The sequence below is a fragment of the Carassius gibelio genome, chromosome B7, assembly GCF_023724105.1.
Source record: "Carassius gibelio isolate Cgi1373 ecotype wild population from Czech Republic chromosome B7, carGib1.2-hapl.c, whole genome shotgun sequence".
In the NCBI taxonomy this organism is placed as follows: domain Eukaryota; kingdom Metazoa; phylum Chordata; class Actinopteri; order Cypriniformes; family Cyprinidae; genus Carassius; species Carassius gibelio.
This window is the reverse complement of record NC_068402.1, coordinates 10,042,374-10,058,486: the sequence shown is the minus strand read 5'-3', so window position 1 is coordinate 10,058,486 and position 16,113 is coordinate 10,042,374. Positions and strand designations below refer to the sequence as shown.

Here is a 16,113-nt window from a genome sequence, read left to right as displayed (position 1 = left end):
GCGGCCCGAAATGTTTTGTAACCGCAAGCAAAGAGCTGTCAAGCCTGAAAAGAACATAAAAAACAGCTCTTCCAATAGATGTGTTGTTGTCCTCACAAAAGCACAATGATTTTTTCTTTATCTTTCATATCTGACATGCAGCGTTCAACCTGCTGTTGTTGACTTGAGATGAAAAACACCAGTGTTCAATAAGTAATTACACTATTGTTCAAAAGTGTGGGGTCAATATGATTTTTTTTTCGTTCAACAGAGATGCATTACAGGTTTTTGTTTTAAATAAATGCTTTTCTATACTATTGTTTCCAAATAGCTTAATATGAGCAGCAAAACTGTTTTCAACATTATTAATAAAAATTAATGTTTCCTGAGCAGCAAAGCAGCATATTATAATGATTTCTGAAAGGATCATGTGACACTCAAGACTGGAGTAATGATGCTGGAAATTCAGTTTTGCATCACAGGAATAAATTACATTTTACAATATATTCATATAGAATATAGATGTTTTAAATTGTCATAATACTTTACAATAGTACTGTTTTTACTGTATTTTTTGCTAAATAAATGCAGCATTGGTGAGTTGAAGAGATTTCAAAAACATATTTAAAACGTACCAACCTCAGTGCGTTTTAATTGGTAGTGTACATTTACTGTATAAATAATAATAATCATTTTTTTGTCAAGTAATATAGATCAAAGATCATTCTATAAATTGTGCATTAATGTAGAATGTGCATTTAGAGATATTTATGTATATGGATTCAAATCCTCCAAATGAACTATAATTTTTATAACGCAACAGTACATACTTCAAATCAAGTGAAAAGCATAGTCTTGTCTTTTCTTGTTATTCAGTACATGAGTTCTTGAATTGGTATGTGACATACTATACTCAATATAAATCCATTTTAAACGGCCTAAACAACAGATTTGGATGTTTTTAGTTTTGTATAACTATAATGCATGCCGTTTTCATGAATTCATGTTTATTGGGACACTACTTTTCCTCTCTCATCATATTCAATTCAGCCGCTGGAGATTAATTTATGGTTCAGAAGTTTTTCAGTATGATTCAGATATGCAAGAATCATTAATGCGACCAAATGTCATTTGGTACTGTTTATTTTTTCATTTATTTAATGCTTAGAACCAATTTTGAATAAGAATGTGTTCTTGATAACTGAGCCATCCACGCATTTATACTATAGCACTGGGACTGTAACAGAGAAAGACATAATTATTGCAGTATGTGATTTTCATTACATTTCCCTCTGGACCTTTTTAATGAAAGCAAGAAAGTGTAGTGCGCTAGTGATTCTAAAGTTAAGCTCTTCTGAGAGGAACCACAAATTCGGGCATTGCTGCAGGACAGATAAATCTACAGGCATGGCTGGGTGGCTTTTCTAATTAGAAGACTAGTGCACATCCCTTATTTACAACAGATGATGCATTTCAAGGGAAGGATACAGAGATCTAGATAGATCTGAATGTGCTCAGTGATGCGCTAACCGATATGAAAGTCACATTTTTTAGACACACACATTCATTGTTGGTTTTAAATGAAGTATTTGAAGGTGATTTATGATTCCACTAAGCATATGTAATAATTATAAAAGAACAGAGCAAACTCATTCACTACTGTTAAAAATAGTTTGGGGTTAGTAAGATTTTTTTTAAGGAAATATTTTTTATTTGTTATCCATGCTCTTTATTGACAAATTAATCAAAAGTGTCAGAAAAGACATTTACGAAAATATATTTGATGTACATACTACATAAAAATTGGTTTCCACAGAAATATGAAGCAACACAACTGTTTCAGCATTGAAAATAATAATTTTTGTTTCCAAATAAATGAATATGAGCAGCACAACTGTTTTCAACATTGATGATAAAACATGCATTTTTCATGAGCAGCAAATCAGTATATCAGAATGATTTCTGAAGGATCATGTGATACTGAAGACTGGAGTAATGATGCTGAAAATTCAGCTTTGCATCAAAAAAATAAATTACATTTTAAAATATATTCATATAGAAAACATTGATTACAAATTGAAATAATATTTCATAATTTTACTGTTTTTACTGTATTTTTAATAAAATAAATAAGCATAAGAAACTCCTTTTAAAAATGTAAAAATTTCCCAGAATCATGACATCTTGAGGTGTGCTACTACATTTCTAATTGAACAGATGTATAATTCTTCTTGTGTTTAATAAAATGGAATTATTAAGAAAATCTCTCCATATGATTATATTTTTTCCACAGGCTGGATTTAGGGAAGCATGTCTCGGAGTACAGTATTCCCATTTGTTTCTCCTCAGAATCCAATGACTTCATAAGCCTCATGTAATGGAAAAGCTAGAGTGTGTCTAAATACAGGCCACGCGTTTCATAGTTGTGTTTATGTGCATGAAGGTGAGCCGAAACTGTTTAGTCTTTGATAATCTGGGCTCTTTCTGCAGGTTGACTGGGCGCAGCAGCAGGTGGTGAAGACACGAGTCAAACGCCATGCCAGGAGCGACCCGAGCTACATCCACTTCAACGATCCAAAATGGTCCAACATGTGGTACATTGTTAGTAGATATTTCACACATTTAGTCCTGTATTTCATATCTGCAATGTCTTTGCTTGATCCTTTTTTCTAATGAAGTTATTTAGCAAATTAATCGTTGCCGTTTCCAGTGACTTCTAGAGAAAAGGGCCTGTGATTTGCACTTCATTAACCCAGCTCGTTTGTGAAGCTCCTGTTGTTTTATTTGTTTTATAGCAGGGCTGTTTCCTCTGCCCTTGCCTCATAAAAACCGAACTGTGTGAAAGCAGTGTATGTGCACCAGTTTGTTTCCCTAACAAGCTTGATGCTATTGAATTACAAATGAATTTATGTTGTTGGTTCCATGAAGTCGGGAGGAAATTGATGAACTATAATGTTAACGCTGGCACCCATCAGGCCAAATTACAGTCATAAGCATAATTTCATCATTTAGTTGTTCAAAAATCAAGAATTCCCTTAACAACCAATGTTATTTCACCATATAAGCTCTGTGACCAACAACAGTTTTTGATTCTTTAAAGTTTTGTTTGTCAAGAACATCTTCATAAATGAATGCAACTTTTATGGATTTTGAAGCCTTAATACAACTGTTCGGTTTTTAAAAAAAGACTATTTGACGATTGCATGACTTTTACATCAGCAGACGGCAGCTTCTGATAACACTTTCAAGGTTTATTTAAAAGAACACGTTTCCTGATCTTGAAGCTTGTTTCCACCATGAGATAAAAATGTAATTGCAACTTTAACTCTGAATTGTAAATCTCTTTAACTCTGAATTGTAATATAAACAGAATTCTATATATATGATTCCAATCAGCTTATCTTTGTAAAATGGCACAGCTTCTTAAATCTTAGCTTCTTACTCAGTGAGTCAAGCATTATATTATGATATTAAGCACTATTTAATGATAGAATTTTAGTGATTAGAACTAAAACTTGGAAACCATGTATGAATGCATATTTTTATGGAGAAACCGTCATATCTTCTGCTTGTTTCATTCTGAGCAGCGCTGCTTCAAGTGGAACGCGCCTACTATAACTGCTCTCCCTCTCTCATAAATGCATATCAAATATTGATACGAGCCGTGACTGTTTCCTACACGTACAGGTTATTTTTCAGCAATAGGAAACCGGGACGTTTGATCACCCCGTGTGTGTGTGTTCAGGTATATGGTTTATAAATATCTGAAATAGGTATTACAATGTAAACATGGTTTTTGTGCCCTCGTAAACCAAATTGCTTCAAAAAATACTATACGGTATTTAATAGAAATTTTAAACATGCCTTTTCCGTGATGGATTGAGGTAGTGTATGGGGATATACAGTATAGAATACCGTTACGTCTATGGAGAGTCCCTGTAAACTACATATGTGTGTGTGTGTGTGTGTGTGAGAGAGAGAGAGAGAGAGAGAGAGAGAGAGAGAGAGAGAGATCTAAAAAGCATGGTATACGTTGCTAGAAACATCATACAGCGCTCGCTATTCCTGCCAGAGTTCAGTGAGTTTATCCTCCTGGTCAATAGTCCACATTTGCCGTGGCGCTGCCGTCTTCGTCTTTCTTCTTCTGTGATTTTCCTAGTTCGTGATTGGTCAACTTCAGATAAATCAACAAATCGGCTCGTTCAACTGCACCAATGTCACGAATTCAAACCGATAGCTCACAAACTTTTTAGACATGTTTAAAAATGATCGGGAGGTCAGGAAGTGCTCGTAAGCCACTCTGCTCAGCTCGTAATTCATCGCAAATGATACGAGCCGCGACCATACGAGCATACACGAATTACACACGATTGAAAATAATCGCATGAGAACTAGTACAACAGCAAAAATCGCACCGTGTACGCCCGCCTTAAGACTCTCGCCCTCTCTCTGTGCATGTGTGAGAAACAGTGCTATCAGCAAAGTGACGGCGAGTCGTGTGCCTTCACACAGAGTTTACAGAGCGTCAGATACAGGTGTACTGTGCGTCCATTTAGATGAAGTGAAAAGTACAGATCACTTGATTGAGAGCGAAACTCTGAAGCGCTCAGTCAGTGTTCAGCGAGTGAAAATGTGCTTATCTTATAATAGCCTTGAACACACACACTGGCGAGTAAAATCTAAGAATTTATTAGCCAATGGCTAACAGTAGATATCCTTTAGTCACATAGAGTAAAATTTAGTCGCATATGCCAGTGATTTACTCACAATGTAGAGGGTTGTAAGACCCACGGAAAATGAACGGGTGCAGTAGGTGCAATGATATTAAGCATTGCCTAAAAATGGGCTATCCTTGGAAGTTAGCTGGGGATTATTTTCAGGCGTTGCGTAATATCACTGCGCCAGCTGCACCCATGGTACGGCAGCAAAGTTCCTTGATTATCACGCTGGAATGAGAGAGTATAGTTCCTAGCCATATTGGCCTAGAAAATCTGAACTTTTCACTTTCCGTGCATCTTGGTGCAGAATCTAACTACAAAAGAGTCAAGTTTTAAATTGGAAAAATATAGAAACTCTTTGGTAATTTTTGAGCGAGATGCCTATGGTCTAATCAGATTCAATGATCTATGCTAAGTGCTACTGCCAGACCCGAGATCAGCTGAACATATTCGAAAATGGTAAAATGAAACTGTAGGGGAATTGGAAAATTAGCATATTTTCAAAAATCGAGCAGTGTTCCTTTAAAATCCACCTCACTGTGTGATATATTTTAAATATTAATGTTTTTGCTATACAATTTGAAAAACACTACAATTAAAAAATACTTTAAGTACAAAAATACTATAAAAGAAGTTAGATTTATAATATGAAAATAATACGTCTGTAAATATGGACTAGTGTAGATGAGGTTACATCAGAATAATGTCAAGTTAGAGTTGAAACACAGCCCTCTAAATTCTTCCTTTTTCTGTTGATTGTCTTCATTCTGTGTTTACTCTTTGTGAATTTGGTTTGGCAAACAGGTAAAAAAAAAAAAAAAAACATTTTGAGGAAAATCTGTGATTCAGTGAATCTACTCAAACTCAGATTCAATGATTAGTTTATGTCATATTGGAGTTGCATCTGCTCTATGATGATCCAGGAAGCAAGACGGGGGTTAAATTATTCATAAAATGAGAAAGCAGAGGCCGAACAGTCTGTTTACTGAATATAAATCTTTTCTCATTGAATCGGAGCTTTCCAAATCAAGTCCTAAAAGGAGAAACACACATACACACACGCACGCACGCAAACACACACACACACACACACACACACACACACACACACACACACACACTCTTACAGGCAAAAGTAGCTTCATGAATTGTCCTTCTTCATTCTATAATGTTTATGTTTGCGCTGTACATCTGCGTCTATTTCATCAAGCTTCACATTGGTTACTGATTGAAGAGTCATCTTGAAAAAAAAAATTATACTCTTTGTTATGTTTTTCCTCTCCAAAGCGTCTTCGAAGAACTGTAGACCTCGTCAATTGTATGCAAATCCTTCTGTTCTCCATATATCAGTATCAAACACTAGACGATTAATGGTTAATCCATTAGAGCTGATGTTTTCAGACATTATTAAAGCACATTCTGTGTTTATTTGCACTCGTATGATTAATATTCCAGCACAAAGGAATCCTCTGAAGTTGACTTCACACTGGGACGTCTTTGTTGATCGTGTCCTCAAAGACGGCATTGAAAAGAATCTTAAATGAGACCCTCAAGGACATGCAAACCTCTGCTGCTGAATAAACATGAAATGCCCCGTTTAATTTACAGGTTCATGCGGCCGTTTGTTGTGACATATTTCCTCACAGACGGATCGAGTCATAAGGTTACTCAAAGTAATAAAGGCTTGTATTACTGGAGAGCCGAGAATAGTGCTTCGGCCCAATTGTCTTCCAATGTTGCCTGTTTTCTTAGTCAGATGCGTGTGTCTAAAAGTGATTGCAAGTGAAGGCATGTTCACATTGATGTTAATGACTTTTCACTGTTTTCCAGCACTGTAGTGATAAAAACAACCGATGCCGTTCAGAAATGAATATCCTTGCGGCCTGGCAGAGAGGCTATACTGGTCGAAATGTGGTCATCACCATCTTGGACGACGGTATTGAGAGGAACCATCCGGATCTGGCACAGAATTATGTGAGATTATCTTGATCTCCTGTTGAAGATCACTGATGACTGCTATAAATGCATTTTATTGTGGAGATTTGGGGCTTTTCATAACTTGTCTACTTTCAGATAAGTCACACCTAAAATAAATTTTTAAGTGTATTCTATTATACTTTATCTTTTTTGTTGTTGTCTGTAGATTTGAGTTATATAGATGCCTTTAAAGTCTAAAAATGTTAAAACAAAACAAGAATTTTAAATCTGGCTTTATCCAATGTTCAGATCTCTGTTCTGGAGATGTGCAAATGCATATTTAAACAGATAATACCTAATTTGTATATTTAAACGATTGTGATGAAGATTGTGATAAAGTTACCTCATTATTAGTTAATTTTTATTTATTATACATTTTTAGTTTTACCTTGGGGTGTCTTAACTTAACTGTTATTTTGATAACATAAATATAGTATGATAGTTTTATTTATTAAAATTTTTGTGCTTTATTTTACATTTATAATTTAATGTCTATAGTTGTTTTTTTCAGTTTCAGTTTTGTTATTTTCCATTTTAGCTTTAACTTAAAATTTTAAAGATTTCCTTGGCCACTAAACTTAAAAAAAAAAAAAGTTTTTTTTTTTAATTTGTAAATTTAAGACATTATTGGAGTAGGTTTTACAAGAAAGGACTATTTCATTAATTTAATTCTGTGCATTACTTAGTGGGGTTTTTTGTAATTGTGAAATTTACTAGGAATTTGTACAATAATTTTGGTAGCACTTTATTTTACAGTCCTGTTCCTCATGTACATACTATGTACTTATTATAGTAATTACAATAACTATCTAATAACTAGGTACTAACCCTGAACCTTCCCCTAAACCAAACCTTACCCCATGTAGTTACCTTGTATTACCAGAACTTTCTTAGAAAAATACACTGTAAGTACACTATAAGTAAATGTTAGTACACGTACTGTAAAATAAAGTGCAACCATAATTTTATACCAATTATTCAGTATTTTTACTTAAAATTTTCTAATTTAATTCAATGTTTCTTGACACTTTGTGTAATTTTTAGTGAAATGTACTAGTAATTTTACACCAGTTTTGGTTCAGTCTAATATTGAGCTTTTATTTCAGCGAAGAGCTTTTAATTATTTTTTAGTTCCTGTGCCTTTAATAGTTTCAGTTTTAGTTAACAATATTAGCACCTCTCAACACTGTATGATTAATACAATTATTGTTTGTTATATATTTTAGCACTGTAGAAGATCTGTAGAATAGAAAACGACATGTTAATTCCACTCTATATTTCTCAGATGATTTATACAATGTGTTTTGTGGGGCATTTAGGACCAGTTAGCGAGCTACGATGTTAATGGAAACGACTACGACCCGACCCCACGATACGACTCCAGCAACGAGAACAAGTGAGTCCTAATGTCCTCAAAACTACACTTGTGTTCAACACACCTCATCTTCTGCAAACAGGTGTGTGTCTCACTTTGAGTGATCATGCGGTGGGTAAGTGAAAGCGTCACATCCTGTAAGCAGTGAGATTATCTAATAAACCCGGTGGGACTTCACAATGATCTTGTGTGGAAGAAAGTGAGCTCTGAAAATCTCAGTGTTATTTTTGATCTGTAAAGGTAAAGATGTGTTTCATTTCTGTGCCAGCAGCAGACTGGAACTGTTGACTTCACGGAGTCTCACCTGCAAGCTGACAAAGCTTGAATATTGATTTGAAGTTTGAAGGTTATTATATTTGTGAGGGTTAAATAGCTGCTTCATCTGAAGAAAGATTTGAAATTCAGTTGGTGTATCAAAAGGGGTAATTTTTGTTACATGCTCACGTGCCATTGCTATGCTACTGTATGTGGTCACGAAAAAAAATGCGGTTTAAAAAAAAAAAATGCGGTTTAAAAAAAAGTGATTTTTAAGCTGTTGAAATTCAATCAGCACAAAAGAGAACTCATTTGCTATATGCTCGCGCTGTCTGAGAGACAGTTTCTTGCATGCATGTGAAGATGTTGCTATAGAGTACAGGAGGATTGAACTTATCTTTGCTGCTTTATAGGCTTTATATTGAATGCTTAAATACACACAAAATGCTCATCTTTGCAAGCATCCTTTTAAAAACAGTAATTTAGGTCTTAAGTGAAAACAAACAGCTGAGAAAGAAAACACATGTAAAAGTATATTGTATGTGGGCAGCTCTTAAAGTGACAGCAGTATAATATTCCTGCTGTCTGTCATTCGTGTTAATCAAACAACAAAAGAGAGAAAAGTTCTCTCTGCTCTTGATTAAATCACTTTTGTAACTTTAATAAGAAGAAATAGATGTTTAATTTACACAGTGAATAATATGCAGCATTTTTATACATTTGATTACTTTATACAATGTATGTAGCATTTCTTATTTATTGTTATAATGTATTTTTGCTTATTTCTTATTCTTATTTTAATTTAGTGTCGAGTTTTTTATTTTATTTTATTTATTTAGGCTAGTATTAGGTGATATTGACACTGGTGGCAAGAATAATTTACATTTTTATTAAAAAAATGTTGATATCATAAAGATGTTATTTAAAACAAAAATAACTATAGTGATATATCTATCTATCTATCTATCTATCTATCTATCTATCTATCTATATATATATATATATATATATATATATATATATATATATATCTTGTTATGGTGAAATAAAATTACTCCTATGGTAATGGTCATATTGCCCATCCCTATGTATCTTGCTAGGCAGTTGTTGGGGTGTTTTGGTACTTGTTAGCAGTGATGAGGGTAATTAATTTAATTACAAGTAATTGCATTACTTTCCATTAAAGTAAATAAGTAACACAATTAGTTACCTTTTATTGGGTAGCAGTATTGTAATGCATTGCTTTTAAAAGTAACTTTCTTCAACACTGGTTGTTAGGATGTATTACGGTACTGTCTATTTTGGACTGCAATAGATAATGTTATGATTAATAGAGCAATGTTTTGAAAATCTGGCATCTTCAAGAGTTGTGATATTTGGAGCCATGCAAATAAAGGCGTAACGACGGACTCGTGTTTGGCGTGTCAACAGAATGAAGAGGATTTCTTTTGTGGCAAAGCACTGAAACCAATCCAATCCTATGGGATTGAGGCTGGTGTGGATTTAATTGAAAACGTCTCTGTTCTTGATAAGCACCTGATTTAATGCTTGTTCTCCGCTCACGCTGCATGTTTACCAATGAACTCTGCCAAGAGCTCAGACAAAACTTCAAAGCGCTGTTTTGTTAATACTCATCAGGACATTTGAAACCGGAAAACAATGCGATTTTCAATTCATTTCTGAAGTGCAGGACGTGCCTCCCAGAGCAGAAACGTAATTGAGTGAGGACAGAAAAAAAAAAAAAACTATTGAAAGAGACTTTGGTAAAGAAGTGCACAGAGCGAATGAGAGTGAGTGAACAATGCACAAGATAAAAATGCAATTAATGCATTTCTAATGCAGCTGGCAGCGATCTTGTTCTCCTGTATCCACTTTGACAGTAGTGGAAGCAGGATTGACTCAATATCTGTTTTAAAATGTGTCTTCAGAGTCCAAATGTTTTTTGCTTTTGGTTACCAAAATGAAATCAAAGGTTCACCCTATTTACTTTCTTGCATGATCATGTAACACTGAAGACAGGAATAATGATGCTGAAAATTCAGCTTTGAATTTTTACAGTTGAATATATATTTAAACATAAAACTATTATTTTAAATTGTAAAAATATTTTACGTTAATTACTGGATTTTTGTTTTTATAAAATGCACTAAAAATGCAGGCTGGATATGCATAAGAGACTTCTAAAATATAATATACCGAGGTGGGTGATATGGCCAAATTTGTTATTTCATGATGTGAGGAATTTTTCTTCAAAGTAATGATGTCTATAACAATAGATTTATAAACAATTTTATTTTAGTATCATTGGAAAACTTTTATATTTATAATATCTAACATTTCCAGTTAGTTTTTTAAGAATATTTTCCATGTTTTTTTCCATTTATAAAATTTTGTTTATACTTCTATAGTTTTCATTTATTTTTATTTCAGTTCCATTTTTGTTGCCTTGAAAACTTGCTGAAATTAAATATTTGGGTAAATGTTTTTTTTTTTTTTTATTTACTATAAAAATCCAGACTGTAAATTGTAATAATACTTTTTTTTATTATTGATGCAACATTGATTTTAATCAAATAAATGCATCCTGAGCACAAGAAATTCACAAAATCATAAAAAAATCTTACCAACCCCAAACTTCTGAATGTAGCCCATAGACAATGAGGCAAATCCCTATGGCTTGTATCAAAGGCAGTGTCTTAGTGTATTTTTTTGGCAGTGTGAAGCAATGTGAAGAGGACAGAATAAAATGTGACCTTCTCTGTGAAAACCCAGCTAAAGTCATTTTCATTTTCAAATCATCCTTCATAAGGTAAAGAGCATTCTGTGAAAATATAACCTTTATATCTTTAGAAACTATTTCTTTTTGAAATATAGTGAAATTAATGGTTGAAATCAAACATTGATGCTTGTTATCTCATAATTAGATTTGGAGACTTTAGTCTGGATTTCACAGAGAGGGTCAGAGATAATAGAGCACAAAGACTTCCGTTGTTCAAAATTCTGTTCAAACTCAATCTCAAAAACACACACTAACATATTAATTCTTTGTGTGACTTATGCTTGTATTTTTTGTCTTTCCAGACACGGGACACGATGCGCAGGTGAAGTCGCTGCTGTAGCCAACAACTCGCACTGCATTGTGGGTATAGCCTACAACGCCCGCATAGGAGGTACGCATGAGTCTGTTTACAGTCTGCTTACTTCCCCGCTTGCCTTATTTTCTCCGAAATGTCAGATGCTATTTCAGTTTGAGACCCGACGCAGCAGGCTCTCAACGCACACACGGATCAGTAAAACTGACCAATTGCTGCAAGTGGCTAAACCCTGATTGAGCAGGACTGATTGAACAGGTTTCAGACACAGTCGGAGCAGATAAGACCAGATTATTCCGCATGTGTGCACAGGATTAAAGCGGCGAGAAGCCCGCGCTCCTGTCCACCTCTGCTCGGAGAGTTCATTAATTTAGTGGACAGCGAACCGACCGACATTCATGTGCTCGTAAGCAATTAATCCTATGAAAAGGCCGATCAGTTTTAATCAAAAAGCGGATTTCATGATATGCCATCAGCCATCTGGGACCGTTTTGTTCAGACTCACAGCTGCGCTGAAAGACATGAATATTTCTTTATTGTACTCGCAGGTGGCAGGACTGACAAATGCATCCTTTGCTCGGACTTGGCGTGGTTTCTGTCCGTCTTGTTCCAGTTGCACCATATGCCAAATGCGTAAAGTTTAGCGATGCAACTGTGAGTACAGGATAGGGCAGCATATGCAAGGCTCTTTATTAGGAGCCAAGTGAGAGTTGCAATCATTTGCTTTCATTCATTGTACCAGTTGGCACTGGAGCCTGTGGCACTGAGACTTTTACACCAGAGCTCCGTCAGAATCAAATAATTTCATAACCCACACTGTTTGTGGACCCAATTTAAAAAATATTAAAATCCACAACAGATGAGATATTAAGAGTGTTTTTTAAGCTGGTGCTAAAATACATTTACATTTGTCTAACAAACTTATAATTTTAAGCACTAATTTGGACTGTTGAACACACAAATTAGGTGTTGATAGAGTCAATGTAATGTTTACATTCATTTAGTCTCTTCAGCACAAACCACAAAAACTTCTACATGACAGAAAATCTTTTAAATGTCAAACATAACAGCACTGAACACTAACAGGTTTTCCCTTCACTAAAAAAACACTGGATTTCTGCATTCACTCTCCTTATCCAGTCCTACACAAAGCATATGGGAACTAATAATCCACTGACCGATTTCCAAGTTAACAAGACAATTTGGTTAAGTAATTACAACTTAATTTAAAATCACTTAATGCACAATTTTTAAAGTTTACATTCCACACAATATTAAGCTAATGTAACCAAAAAGGTTTAATTAAGTGAATAAAATTGAATGTTAACTTGCAACTAGGGATGCATGATGGCCGATAGCCGATACCGATATCTATTAATTTTTAATTTTGGTTAGTTTTTAACAAGAACTTATTTGTTAGAATTAAATAAAAAAATAATAGTTATTTAATAATGACAATATATTGAAGATTTGAAAAAAACTGTAAACAAACTATATTAATCACTGCTTTACTTAAAGATGCAGTGCTAACCTTAACATTTTATTTTATGATTTAACATTTGTTAATGGTCTAAAGCAAAAGAGTTGTACAAATTCTTTAAGAGCTCATCATTTGTTTAAAAAATATAATCTATTACACATTAATGAAAAATCGGTATAAATAAAATTATTTAAGTGTCATGTTTGTGATTTTTTTTTCATGCAAGCTATAGCTTCTGACCTTTAAATCAAAACATACTCATGATTTATGGCATCAACTACTTCTTTATTTAATCAGAAACACAATCTAAATTTTATTTGTTTATTTTGCTTTAATTTTATTAGAAGTAGGCCAAAAGCAACCCCTACAGAATTAAAACTTCTTATCGAACAGGCATTAGGACCGGTGGATGCTGCCGCTGCACGTGTTATCACTGTTTACTCTATCATACACCAAATGAGTCATTCTGTATGTGCATTCTCAGTTTAAATGCAGCGATCAAAACAATGAATCCAATTACCATTCAGGCAAAACTTTGCATCAAGAATAAACCTCAATGCTGATGGGATCTAATCACTCGGTTGAAGCGATCTAATCGCTAGCACACACTGAGCACATGTGAGTTAATATATTCATCTTGGCAAGTCATCAGCATAATTTTTCATATCGGGCCGATGCCGATATTTACATTTAAACCCATTATCAGTCAATTCCGATATTGGTCCAATAATATTGTGCAATAATTTAGCTGTCAATACCTCTCCTTCTATAATTTACTGTATTTTAAACCGTTTTAAAAAGTATAGCTTTTGCTGGTTAATTCACTAGATTCGTCACAATCTTGGATGCAACACACATTGTTTTTTCGCTACTCCACAATTTTTCATCAAATGGGCCTGATGTTAATGACAGACAAAAGCTGTTACATTAATTTTTTTTTAAGCATCCACATTTTCTAAGCTAAGTTTCTAAGCAAAACAGCTCTAGTTTTTCTCACACCATATGAGAGAACTGAGGTGTTTTTTTACTACACAAAACTATGGTGTAGTATTTACTTTGAAACTATTTTCATTCAGGATTTGTTAGTAAATTTCACAAATAATAACAAAGAAGTGGCATATAACATTGAATTAAACATTACATTTTGAAGTAGAAAGAAATGGTTCAATGAAATAGTATTTTCTTGGAAATATACTATAATAATCTATTAATTCATGTCACCTTTTATTACTATTATATTATTTTATTAAATTTTTTTTTCAATATAGTGATTTAAACTGACTTCAGACCCTTTTTTATAATTTTATTTTAAAACAGTTTTTCCAATGTACATTGTTACATTGCAATTAAAATATTTTAGCCTGGAATAACGTTTTTATCACTAAAATACAGAAAAACCATTATTAATCAAAGAAATATCCAACACATTAATCGATTACCAAAATAATCAATAATCATTAGTCGCAACTGTTGTTGTTATTGTGTACTGGGATAGAAAAGTGTTTGTTGACTGGATTAGCAACTTTTTACATAATTTATCCTCTGCCAGGTAAACATTTTTTAAGTCTGTTTTCCTCAGTAAGCTGAATGATCTTAGGGGTTAAAGAGGATTTTAAGGTTAAATGCCATTAATGACCACATTTTGAAGTGGACAGATGATTGACTCATTCTTCATTAAAATGCTGGCTGCACATCTTGAAATAGATCTCAATTGCAAAGTCCTGTCAGCAAAATATTCCTCTTAAGAATTGCGGAGTGATGTTTTAAAGAGAGTTGGTCATTTTTCCAAGCCAGATACAGACAGATTAGTACAATGAAAGACGTGCTTTAGGTCTTTTGGCTCAGCAGTTGACGTTTTTCCCTGCTTAATCACTGAAATGCCGCCAAAGCTAATACGTGTCAGATTCAAGCCAATGACTTCATCGCCTTCTAATGACATTTCTAATCTGAGCCGCCTCGCCTTGGCTGCCGTGTAGAACTTGACGTCCTTTAACCGTAATTAGAAATGCAGAAATGATTCGTTCTTCTGCTCTGCGGTTCAGAAAAGTGTTTACTCGATGCTGTTTGAGAAGTCGAGAAATCAATTTGAGGTGTAATGCAGCTTGTTAGAAGTGAGAGGAATGATAGAGAAGTGTTAAGCCTCCTGCGTTTTTTCAGAGGTGTTTCAAGGAAGGAAAACTCTGTCACGTACAGCGTGTTGCGCATATGGTGTTAGAAATAATAACACACACACATTCTCACACTATAGCGCATTGGAAAACAAACACACACATGTTTGTTATTATATTATGGCAGACTTATTGACTATCTGAATTAAGCTGATTCATTATGCCTGCTCATTTCAGAAGTCCATCAAAGATCTTGGCTGGTGTCTAAGAGGTTGTAGGTTTGAACCCAAACTATTACCATTGTGCCATTAGGCAAAGCACATAAAACTACACCGTAAAAAAATATTTTTCAAAGTTGTAAACAAAGATCATTGGAGTATGTTTTCCAAGAAAATACTAGTTCAGTCTTTCTACTTACTAACATCTTGTTTAATTTATTGTGTTACTTATGGAAGTGCATTTATGCCACAAAATGCCACAAAATAGTTCTAAATTCTGATTTTCTGAGTATTTGAAGTAATTATTTTTGTTTTCACCACCAAAAAAAATTAAAAATACCCTTTATCTCACAATTCAGACTTTCTTTCTAAGAAGTGTTAGTTTATTTCTCAAAATTGCTAGTGATAAGCTCACAATTATACATTTATGTCTGATAGTTTTTTGTTTATCTCACAGTTTTTTTTTTGTAGTATTGCAAGCAAAAAGTCTGAATTATGAGATAATTGTTGCAGTCACCCTCTTTTATTTTTTATCTCATTGTGGAAACACGCTGACCTAGATCATATATCAAGATAATTTCTTTGTAATTATTTGTGAGATGTACTAGAATTTTCTGAGTATAAATTGTTTCAAGGTAAAATGTCATAAGTAAAAGGCTTACTGTAGAGGCTTTGGATAACATTTTCAGCTAAATGAATTGCATAGCTACTAGACTTTATTTTTACACCTATTCTCTCAAGGCTTTCTTCTTTGAGAATAAAGAGCAAGTAAAGGAAATTAAGCTGTAGTTCAAAAATGGAACGAGGAGAAAGAAGCATCTCATTGCTGCAGAGGACAATTGACTTTAATTGCAAATTTTGTGTTCGTTAGTGAACATATGGCATTTGATTCTGTGTGGGTTTGTATGTCA

The 16,113-nt window shown here is 33.9% G+C and overlaps 1 protein-coding gene across 1 annotated transcript in view; it reads left to right on the top strand.

Moving 5' to 3' along the window:
- pcsk6 (proprotein convertase subtilisin/kexin type 6) overlaps positions 1 to 16,113 on the top strand; it is a 71,067-nt gene that overhangs the window by 7,243 nt on the left and 47,711 nt on the right. Inside the window, exons 3-6 of the mRNA XM_052561505.1 lie at positions 2,470 to 2,580; positions 6,528 to 6,671; positions 7,994 to 8,070; positions 11,386 to 11,474. Coding sequence (XP_052417465.1) covers positions 2,470 to 2,580; positions 6,528 to 6,671; positions 7,994 to 8,070; positions 11,386 to 11,474 — 421 coding nt within the window. The remainder of the gene's footprint in view (positions 1 to 2,469; positions 2,581 to 6,527; positions 6,672 to 7,993; positions 8,071 to 11,385; positions 11,475 to 16,113) is intronic.